Source organism: Diospyros lotus, chromosome 5 (genome assembly GCF_014633365.1).
Source record: "Diospyros lotus cultivar Yz01 chromosome 5, ASM1463336v1, whole genome shotgun sequence".
NCBI lineage: Eukaryota > Viridiplantae > Streptophyta > Magnoliopsida > Ericales > Ebenaceae > Diospyros > Diospyros lotus.
The window spans coordinates 26161685-26187354 of record NC_068342.1 but is presented as its reverse complement, the minus strand read 5'-3'; the positions used below and the strand labels follow the sequence as shown (position 1 = coordinate 26187354).

The following is a 25670-nucleotide window of genomic DNA, read 5'->3' as shown; positions in this document are numbered from 1 at the left end:
TATGAGCTATGTTGTTGCTAGAATATAACAATTAACATTTGTTTATTTTGGAAAAACTCAATGAGCAGTCAACAGGGCTTAGGCGAGAACATGATGTTATGCTTGGTCCACTACAGTGAGGGGGAGATAAGCGGTCATCTAGGGTAGGCTTGATCCGTTGCTTAGGAGAGCTAGGGTGGGCCTCAAAGAGAGCTCAATCTGTTGTTCAGGTTTGGGAGAGCTTGAATGGGACTAGAGGAGAAATGGAGACCACAACAATTTGAGGGGCGAATCCCCATTGTTCAAAAGAGTTGCCATGTTCCTTGAAAATGGTCAGCAAGATAGGAACAGGTGAGGAGGCACGTGGGGATTTATCCTACGCAAACCCTCCAATGCATAAGTTAGATAGTGTCATGGTAAAGTCTAGAATGCACCATGCAATGGAATGTCGTGCTAATTATCCAAGATAAAGGGCTTTGCAAAAGGAAAAATGTCATCGAGTGTCTAGGATGCAAGAGATTGCCCAAAGTGGAAGTAGAGAGAGAAGTCTCCAAAGAGGAAGGTTAAGGGTTTGAAAATTGGGGTGAGCTTGAAGTTGTGGAAAGAAGAAGTTGAAGGTCCATTTGAAGTCCAGAAACATGAGGAGTCGAGGGCCATTTATAGTCGTCAACTGTGACTGGGACATGTGACATGCATATGCGGGAATGCAAAGCACTTCTGGGAATGTGGTGTTGTCCCGTGGTTAAGCTCAAAAGAGGGCCTTCGTGAGAAACCCCCTTGGAGGAAGGATCCAGATGAATAAGAGCCTGGAGCATGTGGCCATGTTGTGTGAAACAACATGGGGCAAAAGTGTTTGGGAGATGAGTCTTCCTAGGCTTCCTCCGGGAGCGGGGCTCGATCGAGTGGACAACTATTTTAGGAAGCTAGTCTTGAGAAAGTGGTTGCAAGGTCCTTTCAGAAAGACCCTCTTGGGAGAATTGCTCCTCCCAAGAATGCTACCTTCTTCGGGAGAACTACCCCTAGAGGAAGGGCCATAACAAGCTCGTAGTTAAATGATTTTACTTGTAGATGTCATTCCTTTATATAAACTAAAGAAAGCGAGATATTTGAAATGATTCTCGAGATTTGTTGGGATTCTCTATGAGATTCCCAAATTTGATTATTTTTTTAGATAATGGGATCTTTGGTTTGAGTTTACATCTGGATAGATCTATCAAATCTAACCTAGATCCTATGGATTGAGATCCGAGAGTTAGATCTAGATTTGAGCTAGATAAAGGGACATGTGTCAGTTTCCTATTGCTTGACAATAAGAACATGTGGTTAAATGTGACTCACTACTTTTTAGGGGTTTCTTGGTGATTTCATATTTTTGGGTACTTTCTTATTGTTGGTCCCTTGACACACAATAACCATTCAAGGGGGGGTGAATTGAGAAATTAAAAACTTATTCAACCGAATTTTTTTCTTTTAAAAACTCTTGAGCTTTTTTTATACAAAGAAAATACTTGTTATAAATATATATATTGTTTGAGAGTGATAGCAATATAAATACACAAACAACAATAATCAACACATGAATATATAGTGGTTCGGTGTCTCCAACACCTACTCCACTCTCTTAAGGTCAACTTGACACTTGAGATTCCATTAAAACACACCTAGGTTTTCCAACAAGCTCACCTAGGGAACTTTTACACAACATCGAGGTTATCCCTTTAGCTCACCCCGAAAACTAATACAACACAATAATACACTTAGATTACTTGGGCTTTAGGATGCCACTCACAATCCACAAATTAATACAAATAAATCCTATGTCCAAACAACCTTAGACTAATATGGAATTAAACACAGTGATGTACAAGGCAAAATAGAAATAATACAAGTTACCACAAATGGAGAAAATGTCTTCTCCTTTGACTTGGGCTCCAAATGGATTAAACTTTAAGCTTGAGCCTTGGATTGCTTTACTTGAATGCTTGAGAGCTTAGGTGTGCTTTAGAGTGATAGGAAATGATAGAGCATTAGTCTTCTCCAAAAATCTCCTCTTGATATTTATAATGAAGCTTCCAAATGACCTGCAACAATTAGAAAAATCCGACTGTTGGAGTCCGGTAGTCGATTGTTCTAATCTACAGTTGACTCTGTGACACCCATAGTCGACTCTTGAAGCCAGCAATTGACTCTCGACGCCGACAATTGACTCTCATTGGCCTACAATCGACTGGCCAAAACCTACTCTCAGCTATCTCGACTCTGCATAACACACAATCGACTGTCCCTTTCTGGGAGTCGACTCTCAATCCAGTTTTTCAGAAAAATAAAGATTTGCTTGATGATAGAATACATAGCATGAATTCATTACAAGATATTTACATTTTCCTTAATTTATATTTTACCTTTAATTTACTTTAATACATAAATGTAAATAAGAAAGTACCTCCCATTTGGATTTAATAAAAATATCTAAAAAATCAAAATCCAAATCAATAAGAAAGTAGAATTTTGGTTTTAGAACAAATTCAGAATTTGACTATTTTAGCACTTCCAAAATACATACTTTTCATTTCTTGAAAAATTCATCAAAAATTATTTTAACAATAATGAATATTAGCTATCAAAATACGGGAAGATAGTTTTCCAAAAAGAAAATATTTTCTTATATGTTCCCTTATAGTGAGACTTAGAAAAAATAGCATTTCTTGGTTCATTTTGATACACAACATACTATAATACTTAAAATATGTTTTTCACCATAAGACATGAAAATTTTATTAGGAGATTTAAATATACCAAAAATAGTTGTACTAAGATTATGTTTTTTTAAGCATCAAAATACACAATAGATTGATTGGAGCAATTTGGCTCAACACTTATCACTTGCCCCCACTTCTTGAGTTGAAGAATACATTTAGTTCATGGAGTAGTATAAATTACTTCTAAGTTTGTCACTCAATATTGTGGCTCTTTTTGTCTCCTTATTGGGTTTTTGCTAGATTGGTCTTATCTAGGCTTGGTTTGGTCATATTTGTCTTCTTTGACTCAATTTTTCCAATTCAATATTCTCTAGCTTAGTTTTATCAGCTTGCCCCAACTTAGTCTGCTCCAGCTCGAGCACATGCTGCTCAAGTGAATCGACTCGGCAAATTGCCAAGCCTTGCTACTATTATGCATGGTTAGGCTGCATGTGGCATAGGCATGCTCAAGGTTGTTAAAATCAAGATTTTAAGTGGGATCGTAAGAGGGTTAATAAAATAGAATCATAAAATCGTAAGATTTTACTAATAATTAAAAATACCCTTTAGTTTACGTAAATATGTGTTTTTAATGACATAACCCTTATTATAAATGAAATACATGTACCTATTTCAAAATTGCTCCATCTATCAATTTCAAAAACATTAATAATACGAAAATTTTAAATATTAAGTCAATTATTTATCATCAATTCATCATTCATCCATCCATCCATAGTCAAAATTCCAAACAACAAACTTTACCACCATCATGCATCAACAAACATTATTCTTAAATATAAATAAAAATAAGTTATAAAAATAACATTGTTAAACTTCTGTTGCATGTCATTACAAGCATAAAATACAAACTAAAATAAATCATTAGCAGAAATATTTAAATCTTCATCCAAGTCCAAGCTATGACCATCACCATCAAAATCAATAACAAAAATATCATTACTATCCAATTCTGAACCTCCTAAAGGCTCTGATGGACCTTCATCATCATCTTTGTCTTGGTCATGCATCTAAACTTTAAATTCTACATTACAAAAACCAAGTCATTCATCTTCTTTTGATGCAAATGATTTCTTTGCTTTGTGTGAACCTGAAACATAATTTATAAAGTTATCACAAATCAATTGGTAGTTTACATCAAAACATGGTGTTCAAAATTTAAAGCATAATTAAAATAATGACTAAGTATATTTTGCTTACCATCTCAAATGCATTCCAATTTCGTTCACACCCAGAAAAGTTCTATGTCAAGCTCAACACACGAATAACAAACCTTTGCAATTTAAGACATGTATCTCTATAGGTGTCCCACCACTGTGTGAGAGCCCTTTTATCCCTTGAACGCTTAGCAGATTCAATGTCAAATAACCCTTTTGCATCCTTAAATATTTCAATTTGCATATCTATTTTGACCCTATCATCTAGATCTCTAACAATTATTTCAATGCAATTAAATAGTCCCAATTTTATTTTCATATTAACTTTAAAATTTGGACTATAATGATAATGAGGGTTCAAGAAATATGTTGTAGCATGTAATGACCTATGCAATTGAAATTCCCATATTTCATTAACAATCTTCAAAATTGGCTCAAAGCTACATAAAGGAATAACAAAATTAAATAAATAGGTGTATATAAAAGAATGAAATGATTGTAAAATGATAAAAGTAAAACCATATATAGTTATGAACTTACTTTTTCTTTAGATTGTTAAAATTTGTTTTAATCTTCTCTTTACCTCGATCCATCTCTTGATAAAGAAAGCCCATTTTCGATTGCTCATCTGAATCAACCAATCGAAGAACTTTTACCAATGGCCATGCTACCTTCAGATAATAAATTATATTCTTCCAAAATATAGAATCTAACACCATTTGTTGAACTCATTTCCCATCTTGCTGAGAGGCAAACCTATTGGACTTCCATGACTTTGAAGTGAACATTGTTATCAAGGGACCTTTTAGCTCACTAAGACAACTTAAAGTCAAATATGCAGTTGCAAAGCGAGTAACAGCTAGTCTTATCATGTCTCTTCTTTTTATAAAATGTCTCAACATAGAAATGAGAAGAGTTCTAGAATAGATGCATGTTGATATCCTCCTAGCCTTTGTAATGGTAGTATTATGGACTTTGAGTTTCTTTTCAAAATCCTAATATCAAGTTAATACGGTGGCAACACATGAAGTCCAATACAACCCTTTTCTTTTCTCCATTAGCATCTCACCTGCAGTTTTATAATTAACAACATTATCAATTACAACTTGCACCACATTCTTCTCTCCTACTTTCTCCACTATCGCATTTAGCATCTCAAACACTTTGTCAATAGTTTTAGAAACATCAGATGTATCAATTGAGGTAAAAAAAAATTGTCCCCTTTGGGTTATTAACTAAGAAATTACAAATTGAACGCCTTTTTTTATCAGTCCACCATCTAACATAATTGAGTAACTTGTTTCTTTCCATTCAGCTTTGTACTCCTCAAGCAATTCCATGGTGCGAGTTACTTCTTTTTTCAAATATTTCAGTATAATCTCATGATAGGAAGGAGGTTTAAGTCCACATCCATATTTACCTACCAATTTAAGCATCTTTGCAAACTCAGGATGCCTTACACATTTAAAAGGAATAGCACATGCATAAAAAAATCCACCAATTTGTTGGCAACATTATTCTCTTAATTCTTTTTTCAATATATGATTAATTTTTATTTGAGTACTTCTAGTTGCACTTGCACACTTCCCCTTTTCAAAAAAACATCCAAACCAATACTCTTACCCTTTTCTTTTGATGTAATGTGTTGCACTTGATCAACCTCATTATCATAATCATCAATACTATGAATTGTCTTTCTTTTTCTTTCTATAACTTCAGCATTTTTCACCAAAATTGTCAACACTTCCTTTTTAACATCATCTGGAACACTTACACAAGGCTCCACATCTTTACGAGTACAAGCTAAGTGATGCTTAAGGTGAAAAATGGCTCTAGAAAAGATCTTATCACAAAATTTACATTGCACTTTTCTTGAGTTCTTATCCACATCAATGACATATTGTCATCCCACATTAGACCTATTTCATGCTGCATATTTTTTCATAACTTTAAATTTTGAAGACCCAATTGTTGACATTCTTTATTGACTATTAGTAAATAGTAATCCTATGAAATGTGATCCAAAATAAATTCAAACTAGAAATAAGGCCAGGATAGAAATAATTTGTAAACTAGAATTCAAACACATAGTAATTAATTTCCTTTTAGTTAAAACAATAATGGAAATTCAAACCCAATCCACATAGTAATTCAAAGTGATTTTGCAAATTACAATAATTGTCCTTTTAGCTAAAACATAAACACATAGACATCATAATTAATTTCCATTCACATAGTAATTAATTATCATTGACCCCAAAAAATAAACTCCAAATAGATATAATAATTACTTAATTCCTTTTCCATCTTTTTCTTTCCTTTACTATGGATCTCTATCACAATTGATAAAGAGCATTCTCAAATCTATTTTGAGTGTTCATAGCATTTAGATAAGGCTAAAAACAAATGCCCAAGCATAATAATGCTTACTTACAGATACAATAATCAGGATACTTACACATACAACAATCAAATACAGATATGGACTAAAGGATACAGAATCACAAATAAAGATACAATAAAATTATAACATAGTGGATAGTTAAACAAAAAAATTCCCTAAAAATTGTAGCAATGAGAGTAATATCTATAAAAAATATATGTATATATGTATTATATGACTCGTACATGGGTCAAAAGCAGAAGTAATAAAACAACAACTGAACACACTCGTACATAGGTGATGGGTCAAATTCATTCACTATACCTTTGAGGATTTAAAATTTGAAGGAAGGTGAACGAACGAAGCCAAAATAGAGTAACGGAGCTAGAGCACACAACCGCACACAAACAGTAATAGGATGCACTGCCACCGATCAACCTTGTCACAGCAACCACCGGCACTAATCAAGCACATCACAGTAAGCATCGACACCGATCAAGCATATCATAGCAAGGGGGACCACTGATCGCTTACTCTTAGCTGTTTAGGGTTTGCACAGAAGGACCAAAATGGGGAACCAGGCATTATATATATATATACATTGGTTAGAGATAGAAATATTTCCATCTCTAACCTGGTAACTAAGCCAAAGAGTGAACTCAACAAACTCGGTCTGGGTTTATCGAGTTTAACGAGTTGACTTGCAATCCTTGGTTGATTCTACCAAAAAATGATCTTACAAGAGAGTTGACTCGTTTTATGGCTGTTGACTCATAAACTCGTAAAATCATAAGAGTTGACTCACAATTTTAACAATAATGGTGTCGATTTTGGTTATTAGGCCTTTTTTTTTTAAATGTTGGTTGCTCCGCTTTTTCTTTTCTTCTTTCTCTTTGGCTTAACAAATTACTAAGCCTTGCTGATTAGCTTTCTTTATCCTATTTTCTTTTGGCTTTTCTTATCATTGAGGTTAATTAATACCTAGTTGTCATCCATGCTTAGTTAAGTCCACAAGTAGCTTAATATTAATTGAGATAAGTTTGGCTTGATCACTTGGTTGAATCTTGCTTGCCCTCATTCCTCAATTAGATTTTACTCGATGGCTTCGCTCAATAGGAATTCATCGAAGTCTAGCTCTCATAGTCCTACAAGGAATGAAAGGGGAGTTATCCTCTCACCTTATTGAATTAGGAGTTGGGCTTTTTAGACATGGGGCATCTAATCAAGCTAGAAAAGAAGTTAAAAAGTCACTACTTTACTTGAGGATTTTTCCCAAGCTTACTCCACTATTGACTGAGGAGGATATTGGACGTTTTGCTTCTTGGATTGCTAGCTCATAGTTGGTTCTTTGGTCCCTTCTTGGTTGGAATTTGACTGAGGTAGGGGATTTGGAGTAGTTGACCTTCTCTTTAGTCCCCTTTTTCTTATTACTTGGCTAAATGGGGGATTTGGAATTATTTAGGTTTTCGTTGCCCTAACATTTGTGAACGTAAGCAACCTAGGACCTCTTAGTTGACCCTTAGATTCTAGTCTTTATCGCCTTGGTTGAGGTGACAAACTTAGGATTAAACAATAAATTTTTTAGTGCTTGGGTTGGGCTCAGTTCAGGTGAGCTAGTTATCATTCATGAAATGAAAAAGCATTCCCCGTAGGGATAGATAAGGTTGGTTCCCTTGCTCATATCTAGGGTGTTCTAGATTTCCATTTTAATTCGAGGTGGTCCTCAACTTTGCTAATCTAGGGTGGTCCCTAGATTTCCATGTTGATTTAAGGTGGTCCCTATGTTACTCAAACTTAAAAGATGAATGGTCAGCTGGGGTGGTCCCCTTGTCACTTAACTCTTGAGGAGAAGTGCTCAACTAGGATTGTCCCCTTGCCACTCGTCTCCATAGGAGGAGTACTAGGCAATAGAGTGACCTAGTGGCTTAACACCATTTAGTATATGCCTATGTGTTAAACACCTTTAGTGCAGCCTTGTAGCTCCGTACCTTGGATCTAACACCTTGGCTAGACTTGACACCCTTAACATAACCCTATGTCTTGGTACATTGATGTCTTGACAAGGTCTTGGAAGTGGTCCCTAAATAGCCTTTGTTACTCAAGGTGATCCCTGGTCTTTACACTAACAAGTATCAAGTGCTTGAAAAAATACTTCATTGAGTTAGAAGCGAGAGTACATAAGAAGTGGGGTGATCCCCTTCTCAAGTATTTATAAGTGTCCAAGCTTTATTCTATGCTTCTTCCAAGCATGGTACCATTTACCAAAGTGTAGAAGATGGAAACTATTATGGCTCTTCCATTAACTGGATCTCTTCTTTTCTTAGAGTCAATGATTGATTTCTTTCTCTAGAGTAGCATCTTTCTCTTTGAAAGTATAGGAGTGTACACCTAAGAGGAGGGATGAATTGGGTGTTTCAAACTTTTTCTAGTTTGATAAAATATTTTACACAAACTATTTTAAAGTTCTTTATGCCTTTGAAAAACAATGCAGTAAATGTAAATTGGAAGTGTTGAAATAAAACTTGCACTACAAGAAGAAGGGTATTGTCGGCGAACTTTTCCCAATGGTTTGAACATCTGTCGAGAAAACACCACAATCTCCGGCGGTTTACAAAACCACCGGCTATGGCTACCCATCCCCGGCGGTTTTAAAAACCGCTGGGATATGATTTATATAACACATTCCCCTGCCCCCGCCCAAATCTTCCCCTCACCCCCTTCTCTTCCAAAATCCCCCCTGCAAACCCTAACCCTCTCTCGCTCACGCCTCGCTATGTCTCTCTCGCTCGCTCTCGCCGCTAAGTCGTTGCTTCCCTCACCCTCGTTCACCATCATTCGCTCACTCTTAGTCATGCTCGCCCTGGCTGCCTAACTGCCTTTCTTAGTCCCTGTCTCTCTCGCCCTTGCCCTCAATCGGTCTCGCTCAGTCTCTCCCTCGCCCTCGCTTAGTCTCTATCTCTCTCGCCTAGTCGCCCTCCTCTTTTTCACTGCCCTACCTCTAGCTCATCCTCACTCTCGCCTCTAGGTCGCTGTTACTCATTCTCTGCCCTCGCTCTCGTCTCGCTCGCTGCTGCCTGCTGCTCCATTTAGTATGGTAACTACTAATAATTTTGTACAAATAATTTTGTGATTTTGCAATGTTGAATCGGTTAATTTCAAATAATTTTGTGATTCGCTCTTGTACAAATAATTTTGTACTAATAATTTTATACAAATAATTTATATAATTTGAAGAGTTCGTTATGGTTCTACAATGTTGAATTGGTTTCATGTACAAATAATTTTGTGTATTAGATGAGGATTTACAAATTTTAACGCTTTTGGTGTAATTTGCATATATAGATTGGAAAAACCTATTATGATATTTTGGCTACTTATTCTCATGGAATACCTATGTTTTGTGAGTTGTGTGGTCTCTTCTCTCTAGCTTGGCAATAATCAATTTTGTCTTTCCCAACCACAATGTATGCTTTAATCTATTTGTTAACGAGTTTAGATTTATTTGGATATTTTATGAAGATATTTTCTATTTTTTTAATTTTTATCTTTAGCTTTCAAATTTAGTTTTATCTAGGTATGGTTTGTCGAAAATGAAAGTAAAGCAAGATCCCTACGGGGCAAGCAGCGTAGTTTAAAACTTTTGAACCTTACCCTGATCCCAGCGATTGGATCAACGTCGAAATCAAATCATTCACAAACAAATAAATAAATCTAACCTTTAGATTATCGAGTCGTTCTCCTTTTCGTGGCTTGTGTATGGACGAAAAAGAAGGCGCTCGTTTCAAATTGATGCCAAAAAGAAATAGGGAAGAGTGAATGACAATACGTTTTTCAACTCTTGAAAAATGATACCAAAACTCACTTCTATTTTGGGCAACCCATAAAGGGATATTTATAAAGAAATATCCTAGGGTTTCTAAAATGCTAATGGATTGGGCTAGCCCATTAATTCTAATTTAAGTTGGATTATTCTAGTCTAATTAAAAATATAATTAAATGGCCCAAATCCTTTTATAGGTTTAAATAAAATATTTTGGCCCAAATCTAATTCAAGCCCAAATATAATATTTAATATTTAGTCCAAATCTAATTTGGTCCAAATATAATATTTAATATTTGGTCCAAATCTAATTTAGTCTAAATATAATATTTATTTTAATATTTAGTCTAAATCCAATTTAGTCTAAATATAATATTTAATTTAATATTTGGCTTAAATCTAATTTAGTCCAAATATTAACTTAAGTCCAAATATATTTTATTTCCTATTTGCCACTCCAACAAATAGAAAATTATTAAATTAGAAACTCCTTCCTAATTTAATCAATTGCCATTTTAGGAAACTCTTTCCATTATGATGACTCCTCGTCATATCGACGACATTACGTCTATTTGTTCTTTTTCTGTGAGAACCTATGACGGCACAATTTCTTGCTGAAATGTCCCACTTAACCACACATCCACTCTCTTGGTTTAAGTTAGGGACCATGTCTATTGCGTATGACTCATTAGGCTTCCAAATATGTTGACAATGTGTCGGTACAAACACATAAGACAAGATTGGCCTCTAGCAAGGCATCATGCCTACCCAATTATTCAGAAGGATTCATAATCCGCAAATAACATTTCACGAGCATGGTTATCGTGTAGTTCGATCCTCTCGTTAATGTATCCTATTTGATCTCAAGTTGGCAATGTGTTTCTTGATTATGATCACATAAGTTTTTCTTCGGTCATCTGGATATCTTTACTTAATAGAAAGTGAATCAATAACTCCTTATTGATCTCTTTCACCATGGCTATGGATTTAAAGTGAATATCCACTGAAGGCGCCTTAGATACATCATCCTCTATCAAGGGATAGACGAGTCCCATCTTGGCTATGCACCCATCTCCATAAGCCTCACGATATACCCAACGATCGCCCACGTGCAGCCTTTGTCTAGGCCCATCGAAATGATGTCAAAGCATACCAATCTTCTTATGAGATGACTGTGACAACCTCAGGTCCAAGGATTAGTTACACCCATCTCGTATGAGAATTCCATCAACATATAACCAAAATAGATTCTCATAGCAAGTCATGTCCAGTGACACGTTCTACAACATTGGTCACCTATGTACTTGTCTAGGCATCCCCATGCCTATGGGTGTGAGACCTCCATTGCTATCACATAGTAAAAACATAGCACATACAAGTCTTACTGTAATTTTCAATGTCCATTCTTGACATTGCTATGACTTGGGACGTTTAATGATGTCTAGAAACTGTGATGCATCATCTCACATCTTTATAAATTAATCACAGTATACATCAAATGGACTTCTATCTAGTTTCATTCAGCTATTAAAATAATAACAAGAACCTAATAGAATGATTTCTTGTGAATTTGAACAACTCCTTATTCAAATAATAACATGATTACAATTGTCAGTGTACAACATGCCCAATCTGATTGGGTCTAGAGCACCTACACTAATAGGAAAGGGTTGTTGATCTTATCCTTGTTTTTAGGAATGCAACTAGCTTAAGATAAGTATTAGTTGAGATTTGTTTTGATTCATTTTTCTTTTATTGTTGCTATATAAAGACAATCTATGTAAATTTCTTAGAGAAATTTTTAACTTTTTCTTCCTCTATTCTTTGTTTTATTCCTTGAGTGTTTATAGTTAGTATCAAAACCCTTTTTAAAGGTCAAGAATTTTGTTTGGTATAGAATCAATGGAGCTTGAGAATTTTTTCCAATAGGGAGTTTTGTTTTTCCAAAATGGCTTAAGTTAACAGTGTTTCTTTTTACCAGTTCCACCAGCTTTCTCTAGTGAAAACTATCATTTTTTTCAATGAAAATAAAAGCATATCTTATTGCCTACAACCTTTGGGGAATGGTAGAGGGTGGGCACACATCAAATCCCTTACTTGATGACCCCAATTTGCAATAGATTAGATAACACACAAAGCTTTCCACAAAAAATTACGAGGCACTTTCATTCATTTATTTAACTATTTCTAAGCAATTTTTTCCTAGGATAGTTGGACTTGAGATAGTAGCAATAAGAGTTCAAAGAGAGTGAAAGAAGATGCATGCTTGTGATGGTGCACTTGCAACTGATATGATAATCATGGTGCACTTGCAACTGATGTGATAAAAATCACTCACATTGTCCTCTATTTATACACTTTGTTCCATTATTATATAATTAAATAGGAAATTTTAGCCTCTTGTGAAATAATTAAAATAATGTAGGGTACGTAATGGTGGTGAGAAATCTAACTAATTCAATGGATATTAGGAGTTGAAATCTCTATGTCATCATATCTTTATTTTCTCTATTTAGGTTTTTTGACTAACCAAGCTATTCAATATTTGTATGGTTTTATTTAGTTTAAGTAATGTATCTTTATTCCGATTCTTAGAGTACCCTTTGAATCCTTATTCTTATCAGGTTTGATATATAAATTATTTTAATGGAGCTGAATAAGAGTTGGATTAACATATAGAACAGGCTAGATCCTCGATACGCATAAGAAATTCAGGAGTTCCTTCAGTTTGCCTATAGACATAAGGCTCCTAGGGCAAGCATATATTGTCCATGTATTAAATGTGTTAATAGATATTTTCAGAAACGAGATGTTGTGGAGGAACACTCATTCTGAATGGGTTTGACACTAATTACATAATATGGATGGTTCATGGAGAGCTATATGTGCCTCATCATAGTCGAGAAGAATTTCAAGATCAGGAATGTAATATTGGAGATGATATAGTGGGAATGATACATGATACACATGGAGTTCCCAGACACAATGTTGGAAGCAGTGAAGAAGCTACGAGATTCTATGAATTGTTGGAGAAGGCAGAAATAGAGTTATGGCCTGGTTGTAAGAACTTCACGACATTATCATTTATTGTTCGTTTACAACACTTAAAGCTATTGGGTGGGTTTTCGAATAAAATATTTGATATGTTGCTTGAGTTGTTGAATGAGGCATTCCCAGAATGAGTGTCATTGCTATGATCGTGTTGGGAGGCTAAGAAATTGAGTGAGGATTTAGGTTTTAAGTACTATAAGTATGATATATGTCCTACAATTGTATGCTCTTTTGGAAAGATGCATCAAAGTTGGACAGATGTACTTTTTATAGGGAGTCAAGGTACAAAGAATACGAATTGCACGTAGATGACGATATAACGAAGGTGAAAAAAGTCGCTTCTAAACAAGTACGATACTTTCCTTTGATTTTGAGACTACAAAGATTATTTATGTCTAATAAAACAACATCATTAATGAGGTGGCATTAAGAAGGTAGAACAAAGGATGGTATAACGAGGCACCCTGTTGATTCATTGGCTTAGCAATCTTTTGATGAACAACATCTGAAATTCGTTGAAGATAGTCGCAATGTTAGACTTGGTTTGGATTCTAATGGGTTTAATCTGTTTCGATCAATGACCATTAGCTATAGCATTTGGCCAGTTGTATTAATACCATATAATCTATGGCCTTGGTTGTGTATGAAACAACCTTACTTCATCTTGTCTTTATTGATTGATGGATCTCGTGCACCAGGAGACAAATATTGATGTGTTTTTGCAACTGTTGATTCAAGAGTTATGGGAATTATGGAGCGAGGGGATAGAAACTTACGATGCTTTAAGAAAAGAAACGTTTCACATGCATGCAACATTGTTGTGGAAGATTAATGATTTTTCTGCGTATGCTAATTTATATGGATGGAGTACTCGAGGAAGAGTTGCTTGTCCTTGTTACATGAAAGAGGAGGAGTCTAAATGGTTAAAACATGGTGGTAAGTTTTGTTATATGGGTCACTGTAGATTTTTGGAGGACATGAGTCATCCTTTTCGGTTAGACAAGAAGAATTTTGACGCAACCATTGAGAATCATGTTGCTCCTTCTCAGTTATCTGGCTACGGTGTATTCAAAGATGTTGAATTTTTTAAAAAGATGTATGGAAACCGTGAGAATTCTAGAGCTAATGCTGGGAGAGGAATGGGCGGTTGGAGAAAACATAGTATATTCTTTGAGCTTTCATATTGGCAAGACAATTTGATCTGACATAATCTCGACGTCATGCACATTGAGAAAAATGTTTGTGACAACATAATTTGGACGTTATTAAATGTTTTAGGTAAAACAAAGGACAACTTGAAAGCACATCTTGATTTGAAAGAACTAGGGGTAAGAAAAAAGTTGCATCTTGAAGATCGTTTAGGTGGGAAGAAGTATTTACCTCCTGTATCTTTCACGTTGAATCGAGAACAAAAACATATATTTTTAAAAGTATTGAAAAGTATAAAATCACCTGATGGATTCTCATCAAACATATCACATCGTGTCCAACTCAAAGAACACACAATGAGTGGACTTAAGAGCCATGACAATCATGTTTTGATGCAACATTTGCTTCCATTGGCAATTAGGAGGGTGTTCAAGAGGAAGTATGTTAGTAAAACTTTGATTGAACTATGCAATTACTTTAAACAGTTGTGTTCTAAAAACATTATAGTAGACAAGTGTAACCAATTGAGGTCACGCATTATATTGGTGCTCTGTCACCTCGAGAAAATATTTCTACTGAGTTTCTTTAATATAATGGAGCATTTAGTTGTTCACCTGCCTGACTAAGTCCAAATTGTGGGACCAGTAATGTTCTAGTGGATGTATCCAGTCGAGAGGTACAATAAGCCATGATTTTTTTTATTTGTGAATTTTTTTGTTCATTTTTAAGTAAATATTGTGGATTTACTTAACAATATAACTTATCATGTAGGTTCTTATTAACGTTGAAAAAGTATGTAAGGACTAGAAGTCATCCAGAAGGATCTATTGCTGAAAGTTACTTAGCAGAAGAGTGTTTGACCTTTTGTGCAAGGTACTTGGATGACGTGAAAACAAAGTTTAATAGGCCGGTTCGAAATTATGAGGGTGCACATGGTCAACCTATCCCAAAAAAAGGGAAATTAGTCACATTGGATGAGATTTCATTGCAGTAAGCTCATCGTTATATGCTAGCAAATTGTGGTACAATTTGGTCTTATCGAGAGTAAGATTATTATAACCTAATTTGGTTGATCAATTTTGTTTCATAATAAAAAAATCAAGATTGTACTTTATTTTCATAATTCCTATCATTTGCATACAATGCAAGACACACTTACAATCTATTAGATTGGAAAGAAGAGGTGCTAGCAATCGTGAAATTACATAAAAGCACCACGAAAACTTCCCATCATAGTTTGAAAAACATGTAAGTGACGTCTTAACATGCTGCCACCACACCCTAAACATCCATGTCTAACCATCTTAGAATTTGCATTTATTTATTTGCGTAACGAATTATAAACATGTTACAAAACAGGTTTATGAATTGCAAGTAAGTGGTCACAATGTACCTAATGAAGTGAAAACATTAGCTGCTGGGCCTCACTCATGGGCATGGAAGTATTCTGGGTACATCATAAATGGATTCAAATTCCACACGAGGTGTCGAGAAAGGAGAAGAATGACTCAAAACAGTGGAGTATTACTAACTGCAAATACTAAAAATTATGCTAGTTCAAAAGATAAACATCCTATTAGTGGTGATGTTACCTTCTATAGAGTCTTAACAGATGTTGTTGAGATACGGTACTCTAACTAATTCAAATTTGTTTTGTTTAAGTGTGACTGGGTTGACAATAACAAAGGGATGAAGGTTAACAGTTTGAATTTCATAACTGTAAATTTTAATTGTTTAATGTATCAAGAGAATAAACCAACAGATGAACCTTTTAAACTTGAAACTCAAGCATCACAAGTGTGGTATGTGGCTGATCCTCTTAATGAAGAATTGCACGTTGTCGTGAAGATGACACCTAGAGATTTGTATAACATGGGTCAAAGAAATGTGGCAGGGAGCTGTGACGAGGAAGGTGATTTAATTAGTAATCATGTTGAAATCAACAGTGATCAGTCCTTACATGTAGAGTTAGGAGAATCTGATGAGGATGGTATGCTAGTTGATGTATTAGATGACAACAACAATTCCATTCCTTATATTGCACATAGTGATGATAATGATTTCTAATATTGAAATGGCATGTATATGTCTTCCTTGCATAATATTTAATGATGTGGTATGTATATATGTTTATGTTTTTAGCTTTTTATGTTTTGATATGTTATTTTTGTTTAACCTAAATTGATATGCTAACATATTATTTTTTACATTCAAATCAATAATAGGCAATTACACTGATAGCACCTAAGAGGCAGACTTGTTGGCCAATTGGATCCATGTCACGTAGTACAGATTCACACCACAATGATTCACAATCAGTTTCATCCATCATCCAACCCCAAACCTAGTCCCATCACATCCCCAGCATCCTGAAGAGGATTTGATCCACTCACAATCCAACCCCCAAGACCCACATAGTCAGTAAGGTAAATACCAATAATTTATATGAACAACAATAAATTACTATTCTTTCCTAATTCAATGTGAATTTACTGTGTTATTATGTTTTAGCAAGTACAAGCTCCATGTCATCTACGGCCAAGAAAGGAAGAGGAATATCAATACAAATTTCAAAGTGGGGAAAGGAAAAGATTTATATTGATTTAGATGCTGAAGGACAACCAGTTGGGGAGATGGCAACTAAGTTGAAAACCTAACTAGGTGTGATGGTAAGGAGTATTGTTCCCCTTACATTTACTGATTGGAGGTCACCAGGGATGGAACCATATAAGGAGCACATATGGAAAGAGGTCTTGGTGAGTAAATAATATCTCTGATTCTTAGCTATTGGACCCTAAACTTTTATACTCTAATAAGGGTATCATTGCAGGATAACACTGATGTACCCACAACATGGAGATTAATTTGTTTGCAACATGATTCCAAGAAGTGGAGAGAGTACAAAGCCACCTTGAAGAGGCATTATGATTGCCATGAGACACATGCGGCTCATCTGTCCAAAATACCGCTTGGGGTGGACCTAGAACAGTGGAAGGTTCTTGTGGAGTATTGGGGATGTGACCAAGCATAGGTATGTATGATTTATGTATGGTAGATATATCAGATGGATTATATATACCTAATTCTAATATCATATTACAAGTAGGAATGTAGTGTGACAAATAGTGTCAATTGAGATAAGCAAAAGATGGGTCACACCAGCGGTAGGCGATCACATCCTCAGGTTAAGGCACCAAGTAAGAATAGAATGAATATTAGTTATATATATTTATTGATAATATTATTAGTAATGCCTAAACTTTAAACATTTAATATATTTCATCTCTTATATATGTTTTTAGATGACTATTGAAAGTGGAGATGAGCCAGATAGAATCAAGCTTTTTAAAAAGACACACCAAAAAGAGCGGAGAGATAGTAGACTCTACATCTTCATATGTAATCATATGTCTTTCTAAAATTTGAAAGTTATAGATATATTTTGTTTCTTTTACTTGTCGACTTATGTAACTAACTTGTGAAATGTTTCTTAAGGAACAAATGGATGAAAGGTTGTCACAAATACTTGATGATGAATAAACCCCAGATTCGCTAGAGGATGTCTTTGCTCAAATACTAGGCAAAGATGGGCATGGCAGGGTAAGGATGGGAGGACTTAGAACATGCCCAACTAAGGTTAGGCGAAGACAACAGTATCAGGTGCCCCAAGAGCAGTATGACCAAATGCGTGCGCAAATTACTGTCCAGCTAGAAGAAAAATTTCAAGCTCAAATCCAAAGTCAAGTTCAAATGCAAGTTCGTGCAATACTTGAGGCAATGGGACATACACCACCAACTCCAGACAATACACCACAACCAAGATAGGTATGTCATTCCATTAGTGCATTTCGTGATTTAAAATTGCATGTTTACTATATTTATTAACTAAACTATTTTGAAATATAGGCATCCTCACATGCTAGTGCTTCTACCACACATGCAAGCACACCATCACCCGAAGCTGAATGCGCTGGATTATCGACACCAGAATGTGGTCATCATTTAGAGGTAATTCACCACCAAATAGTTAATATATTGAAATGTAAAATATACTTCAAAATCATTTATGCTTGTTTAAACATAGATTGGTGAATTTGTTCACTTGATGAATGGATGAATACCTTGCCACATTGTTGCTGAGGCAATCATTGTGTCCATTGATCTGACCAAGTCTGTAGGGGGAGTAGAGCTAGGTAATGAGTTTGTTGAAATGAGTATTCAGAAAGTGTTAAAGCCTTTATATCCATTGCCTTGACAATTTTCTGGGATGCGTGTCTTGAGGGATGCTAATAATAGTAAAACTACGATACCGTGGAGGGTCTTTGATGTAAGTGTTTTTGTATACAGTTGTATACAATTGTTTTTGTATACTGTGGAGGGTCTTTGATGTAAGTGTTTATGAAATTTTGGACATGTTTTATGCAATTTCATAATTAACGTACATACTTAAATAGATCTATTGTTTTCCAATGCAAATCGAAAAAATATGATATGCAATTTTGGTTGGAGAATGGTATGGTGGCCTAATCAAGGGTTATCTGAGGTCACTTGGACATGTTTTAGTTTAGGGTTGATTTGTATGTGCTTTTGAATGGTATTGTGTAATGAGACAAGACAAGATCGATCTTTCTAAATGATCAAATGTGTTGTACTTAAATAGATCTATTGTATATAGTTGTTGTACTTATTGTGTGTAGCGAGTGAATCTTTTAAAATTGTTGGTGGTTTTTTGTTTCCGTGGTGGGCCACTACAGTTTTGGTATCAGAGCAACTCGGGCCGTGTGTTGGGACCGTGTACTAGCCTAAGGCTGGGGGTACTGGACCAGTTACCGTGTATTAGCCACAGGCTGGGGGTACTGGACCGGGGACACTGGACGGGGGATTATTGGTAGGTTATAAGAGCAAAAGTTGGGATGAGAGGAGTCTTTGTACACATAGGAATGACAAGTAGAGTTAAGGGTGTGTTTAGTGGTTTGAATGAAGTTAAGCTAAGATAACGTTCAAAAGATAATTTGATTGTGTTTGAAAATGAGGGGTTAAGTCCTTTATAGCAGTGAAGAGGTGATGAAGTGGTTCGCCGAATATTGAGACCATGTATTGTCTCAAGATGTCCATAGAGAGTGAAACCCACGGAATGAGGAATGGCTCTAGCATGGAATAATACTACAGGTGATGCCTATCAGTGACGGGTTTAATGCTAGGGACCACTGAATGCAGGTGGGAGGTGGCCACTAGGTTAGCTCATGTTGAGGGACCGTGACCCTCTATATGGAATAACCAGTCTGTTGTAGAGACGATTAAACGCCGAAGACTTAGAGTGAACTATAGGTTATGTCTGGACTAAGCCTAATTTTCGTGGGGATTGTAGTGTCATGGTAGTGCCACTAGCATGGCGCGGCGGTTCAGAAGTTTGTGTAGCCTGACTTAGGATGTAAATTTTCAATCTTCGAATGAGATGATAATTAAGATTCAATATCATTTACCTCGATGTGATTAATTATTAAAAATTGCAAGAGGTTGATATAATTTGTTTGTAATTGATATGCTATCGAGGGAAGGACAAGGGAATGAAATGTGAAAGTACTCAAAACATAACATTCATTCCATATGTTCAAATATAATACAAGAGATCAAGCCGTACAGTCAAAAAAAAAAAAAAAAAAAAAAAAGAGGGGGGCAAACCATAAAAACTGATAATGTGCCAATGCTGAAGGACGTCGGCGGTGGCCAAAGATGACTGGACCTAGCTCATCAAGGTCATCCAAGAGCGGCATCTGGCTGCTGCTCGTTTCGCCAGGGTGAGGTAGAGTAGCCTTTGGGATGGTGGGAGGACTAGAGCTCCAGTTGAAATTTGGATCAAATGGAGGAACAAGTTGGGGATGCGAAGAATAATATGCGAATAGTGAATCTTGCAAATAAGCTCGATAGGCTTGCAGCTCACTAACCTGTTGCTGAAGAGCAAGAATGTGAGATACACACCCATAAACAGGATCCTGAAGCCGGGCTTGAGCTTCAAAGAGAAGTGTATCGGAAGCCCAAAATCGGTCATTTACCGAAAGCGGAGTCAAGAGGTTGACGACATTTCTGATAGTATAAACTTCACGAACGGTAGCAAAATGAGCAGTACCACTCTCACAACGAAAATAAGGAGCAAAAATGCACTGTGGATGACATCCTCTATTTAAGACTACACAGGCACCACATCGAGACCGGGGGTTCATTGTGTTGTGCCTTGGCATGATAGATATGGATTTGGTTAGATCTAAGCAAATCAGATATGTGTTAGATCTAATTGAATGGATCAAATCAGATATGGGTTAGATCTAATCTGATAAGTCAAATTAGATAGGGGTCAGATGTCAAACCTGAAGCGGATCAAGTACGGTCGGGTCGGGCCGAGTTGGATCGGGTCGGGTCAGGCCGAGTTGGATCGGGTCGGGTCAGGCTGAGTCGGATTTGGTCGGGTCGGGCCGAGTTAGATCGGGTCGGGTCGTGCCGAGTCGGGTCGGGTCAGACCGATTGGGTCGAATCGACCCCGATATGGCAGCAGTTGCAGAGGCGACGAGGGTCGCTGTGGCGGCTGAAGGAAGCCGAGCGAGGGCTGACGGCTGTGCGAGGGAGTAAGCAACGGTGACTGCGTGACCAGATCTGGCCAAGGTGTCGGCCGATTGTGCCGGCAGTGATGGCTGGGAGGAGCTGGTGATTAGTGACTAGGCGTGAGGAAGCCAAGCGATGGCTTGCGGCCGATGGCGATGCAACGCTGGGGTGGTTGCCGAGCCGGCGATGGTGGCCGTCGGAGGTGGTGGCGAGGCTCGCGGTCGGTTGCTGATTGGCCGATTTGTGAGTTGCAGAGAAAAGGAAGAGGAAGAAGAAGATGGTGATCGGCGGCTAGGGCATGAGGAAGTCACGCGATGGCTTGCGGTTGCTGGTTACGCAGGTGCTGCGATGGCTATGGTGGAGACGGCCGATGGAGGCGGTGCACGGTGGCTGTTGCCCTAATTGTGCGTTGCAGAAGAGGAAAGAAGAAGGAAGAAGGAAGAAGAAGGGAATTCGGGAGAAGAATGAGAAGGAAGGAGAAAAAAAAAAATATATATATATATAATAATAATATATATGTAAAAAAAATATATATATAAATATATATATAATATATATACCAGAAAATCCTTAAAAATATATATATATATATGGGAAAAATTCCTAGAAAATAGGAAATGGAGATTTACTAATATTTCGGAGATTTTGGAAAAAAAAAAAAAGGGTTCGGGCACGTGTTTTGAGACAGTGCACAAAAATCGAGATAGTGCACCAGAATTGAGGTGATGCACGAGAATCGAGAATTTGCATGCGTTTCAAGGTCAAGGCACACATACCAAGGAAGTGCTTTGAGGCTCAGTCAAAGGTGCTTCGGGGCTTAAGATGAAGTGACTTGTTCAAATTTTGAAGTTAACACGCAAATCAAGATGATGCGCTTATTTCAATGTAAGGCACGAATATCGAGGTAGCCCAATAAGTTTGAGAATATGGAGATTGTAGCCTAAACAAAGATGATTGAGGCTAGGTTGGTAATTAGGTAAGGGAAGTGATCCCAGTTGGCAAGTGACGTCGGATAGTAAGAAAAGTCTCATTATCTTTGTTGAACATGAAATAATTCCTAGTTAGGAGAGTGGTGTGGTGAATATCTCGTTAAGCTCGAGGTATGGACTAGGGTAATGCCATGATAGGTGTGTGCTAATTTGGAGTTTTAGGGAAACTCAATCCTTACTATATCGGGCCGTTTGAGATTTTGGAGGAAATGGATCCTTGGTTTACAAGTTAACATTACTTCCTCAGTTGTTGGGGGTGCACAATGTTTTTCATGTATCTATATTGAGGAAATATGTGTCAAACCCCCAACACGTGATAGATTATCGAGCTTTAGAGGTTAGACAGGATGCTTCATATGAAGAAATGCCTGTTAGCATTTTGGAGCGAAAAGAAAAAGTGTTGCGAAATCGGTCAATTCCGTTTGTTAAAGTCTAGTGGCAACGTCATTCTTCAGATGAGGCTACTTAAGAGCTCGAATGAGATGATACGTCTCTTTCCCCGGCTATTTGACTGACTAAGTATGAATTTGGGGGACCAAATTCCCTTAAGGGGGGGAGAAACTGTAACGACCCGTTAGTGGGTCTAGGTGTTATGGGTATTTTAGTTTGCACATTAGAGTTGTTGCCTTTATTAATTAATTGTTAAAAATATTATATGAGTTGGTAATGGGGGTAAATTAATGAAAATAATATTTGGTGTGAAAAAGTCTCAAAGTTGTGGGCTAAATGGGTTTGGGCCTTATTTGAATTAGACCATTGATAAATAATTAAATCTTAAGTGTAAATGAATTGGGTTGAACCCAAATCTCAAGAAAAGTCCATTGGGCCTTAATTGGATTGGGCCATATATTTTGACTTGGGCTTGGGCTATATATTTTGACTTGGGCTTGGGCCATGGGCATAGAGAATGGTATCTTAATTAAAAAGAAAAAAAGATTAAGAAAATAGTAAAATGACCAAAATGGGTAAGAGATATGTGAATTGTGTGTGTTAGTATGAACGGTAAATTAGAGAAAATTAAAAGGGAGATGGATTGAAAGGAGTTGGGAGACAAGTCTCCCACATTTTTTTTCCTCCTTTTCTTTCTTCTTACTTTCTTGTTCCCTTCTTCTTCTCCCTCTCCCGATTGTCTCTTCTTCCTCCATTGTTCTTCTTCATTGAAGCTTTAAGTGGAGACTATGGAATTTTCAATTTCAAGGGGTGTCTTCATCTCTTTGGATTGCAACCATCTAAGGCAAGTTCCCTTCCTTCTTGTTTCAAATTCAAGATCTTCTTCTTCTTCTTCTCCTTATGATTGTGTAAGTTTTTCTTCTCTTTTTTATCTTTTAATGCAAGTTCTTGAACCTTGTTTCCATCTTAGAAGGCTTGTTTCCTTCATTTTTAAGTTGTTGCTCTTAAATTCTTATTCTCGGATTCACTGACCATGTTATGTTCTTTGGTCTATAACTCCTTGTTTTTATATCCAAATTGAGATCCGTTTGTTGGGTTGTAAACTAGACATCTTAAGCTCAATTTTAGACACAAGAATCGATTTTTTTTGACTAAGATTTGATCATGTTATAGCCTTGTAAATCCCTGCTAAGATCTGGAAATTTTACTGCTTTCGAGTAAACTGACCTTGTTGTACTCTTTAGGGTATAACTCTCTGTGGTTATATCCGATTCAAGATCCGTTTGTTTCTATATAAACTAGACTTGATAATATTCATTTGGTAAATGTTTTAGAATTTTTGGCTATGTTTTGAGCCTACAGTATCCTTGTAAATTCTTGCCCAGAATCTGGAAATTTTCTGCTCTGTTTTTGAATAATCTGTTCTTGCTTCGGTTTTTGGGGTATAATGCTCTGTGGTTATATCCAAATTGTGATCCATTTATTTTTTCTATAAAACATACTTCATGGGCTTCGATTCGGTATAAGATTTGAAATTTTTGGTTATGATTTGTACCCATAACAACCTTGTTGAATTCTATGTAGAATTCTGTAAATTACTGTTACAAATTCTGCCTTGTTTCGGTTTTTGTGGAATATCTCCTTGTGGTTATTTCCGATTTCAAATCCAGTTGATGTTCCAGAAACTAGACTCATTAGACTTTGATTTGGTATATCGTTTGTGGTATTTGACCAAATATTGAGCCCAGATTGGATTTTTGAAAATATGCTTGAAATCTGGAAATTTCTGAAATATGTTGTTATTCAACTCTTCCTATGTAGTCTATCCTTCCTACGTTTAAAATTATGATTTTTGTATAGTTATTCCATTGTTTTTTTGAATTATTCTTGATAACCCTCATTGTTGGATAAAAGGGTTTTATTTTCCTTATTTCGATAAATCTTGCAATATTAATTCGTTTTCTTGTTGAACATTGCAAAAATCTAAATAAGGTTTTGTGTCACCCTACATTTCTTAAGGAATGACATTTATTCATTAGGGTCTAGTGTCATGCAAGATTTAGTGTTTCTTGCATGTATAAATTTTGATTCCTTGCGATTATTATTGGGGTAAAAATATACCGTAAATATTGGTTTGGGCATTTCTATAAGTATGAGTCAATAAATGTATTAAAATTTACCCTGTGATCATAAGATAGTGCACACTTTAATTTATGTAATTGTGCATGTTAAGCATGATTTGAGATTTTTCTTAATCATTGAGGATTGACATGAAATGGGGATATGCATATGTGATGCATGATTATACTGATTTGCGCACCTATTATTTTGCGCGACGGCTAAGTCCGTGGATGAGAAAGGATATCCTATGAGCGCTTGACGCGGGTGAGGTGGCCATCAACCCAGAAGGCGTGGCTCAAATTGTTATCATTTGTTGATGTATTTTCATGATGCATATATATTCATGAATGGATATATATATATATAGGCCGTGAGAGCCTTGAGAATTATGCAGAAAAATTCCCTACTATTGGTGCATATGCATGAGCATGGGAACGAGTGCATAATATATGTAATAATCACGGCATGGGAAATTAATGTAAACCGAGAACTTATGAGTCGCGTTATACTAATATCTCCTCATAGAGTTGTTTATTCTATCTTGATTATCCCTGCCTTTGATTCTATATCTCCATGCTTTATAAATACACTTGCTGAGCCTTGTGGCTCACCTTGTTTACTCTCATGTCATTCCAGGTACAAGTAGAGCAGTGGTTGAGGGCGAGCCCAGTGGGGCTAAAGCCCAGGGTTAGAAGTGTACAGAGACCTTCCAAATTAGATGGTTTATGTTAGCATTTGTGATGAGGGCAAGTGTGAGGAAATTTTATGTTGTAAAATTTGTTAGTGCCATTGTATTTCATTTTGTTTAGACTATGGTCTAAGATGTTGTAAACCTTTATGTTAGCTTCCGCTGAGTTTATCTAAGGATAGTATTATGGTGTTGTATGTTATTGTTCTATATCACACTTGTGATGACCTCCTTTCGGATATCCTATGCTAGCGGGACTATCCGGTAGTGGGCCACTACACCCAATCTTGGTTACTTAACTAACAAGTTCAATAGACTTAAGCCAAGTAAGATATATCATTATGCAGTGGAGATAACAAGATCTAAATATCATAGATTATCGCAATCGTTCAAATACATTGACTTCTAAATCAAATAAGGATTACATAACTTGAAAAATATAAATTGTAACTATCACGCTCGTTCTCCGGCGATCCTCAAATGGCCATGCCTTTGCCCCTACTGCAATCCCTGTATGGAATTTGAATGTTCCAAGGGCACAATCTTGATTAGATGTTGAAACATCTAAGTGATAGCATAAAAATAGA

The 25670-nt window shown here is 36.3% G+C and overlaps 1 protein-coding gene across 1 annotated transcript; it reads right to left on the bottom strand.

The window, feature by feature from the left end:
* Positions 1–16651: 16651 nt before the first annotated feature.
* Positions 16652–20519, bottom strand: LOC127802166 (LOB domain-containing protein 18-like). Its single transcript, XM_052337869.1, has 2 exons — positions 19981–20519; positions 16652–16667 (listed from the first exon to the last, which is right to left on the bottom strand). Exons 1-2 carry the CDS (start codon positions 20517–20519, stop codon positions 16652–16654), a joined length of 555 nt encoding a protein of 184 aa, XP_052193829.1.
* Positions 20520–25670: the final 5151 nt, after the last annotated feature.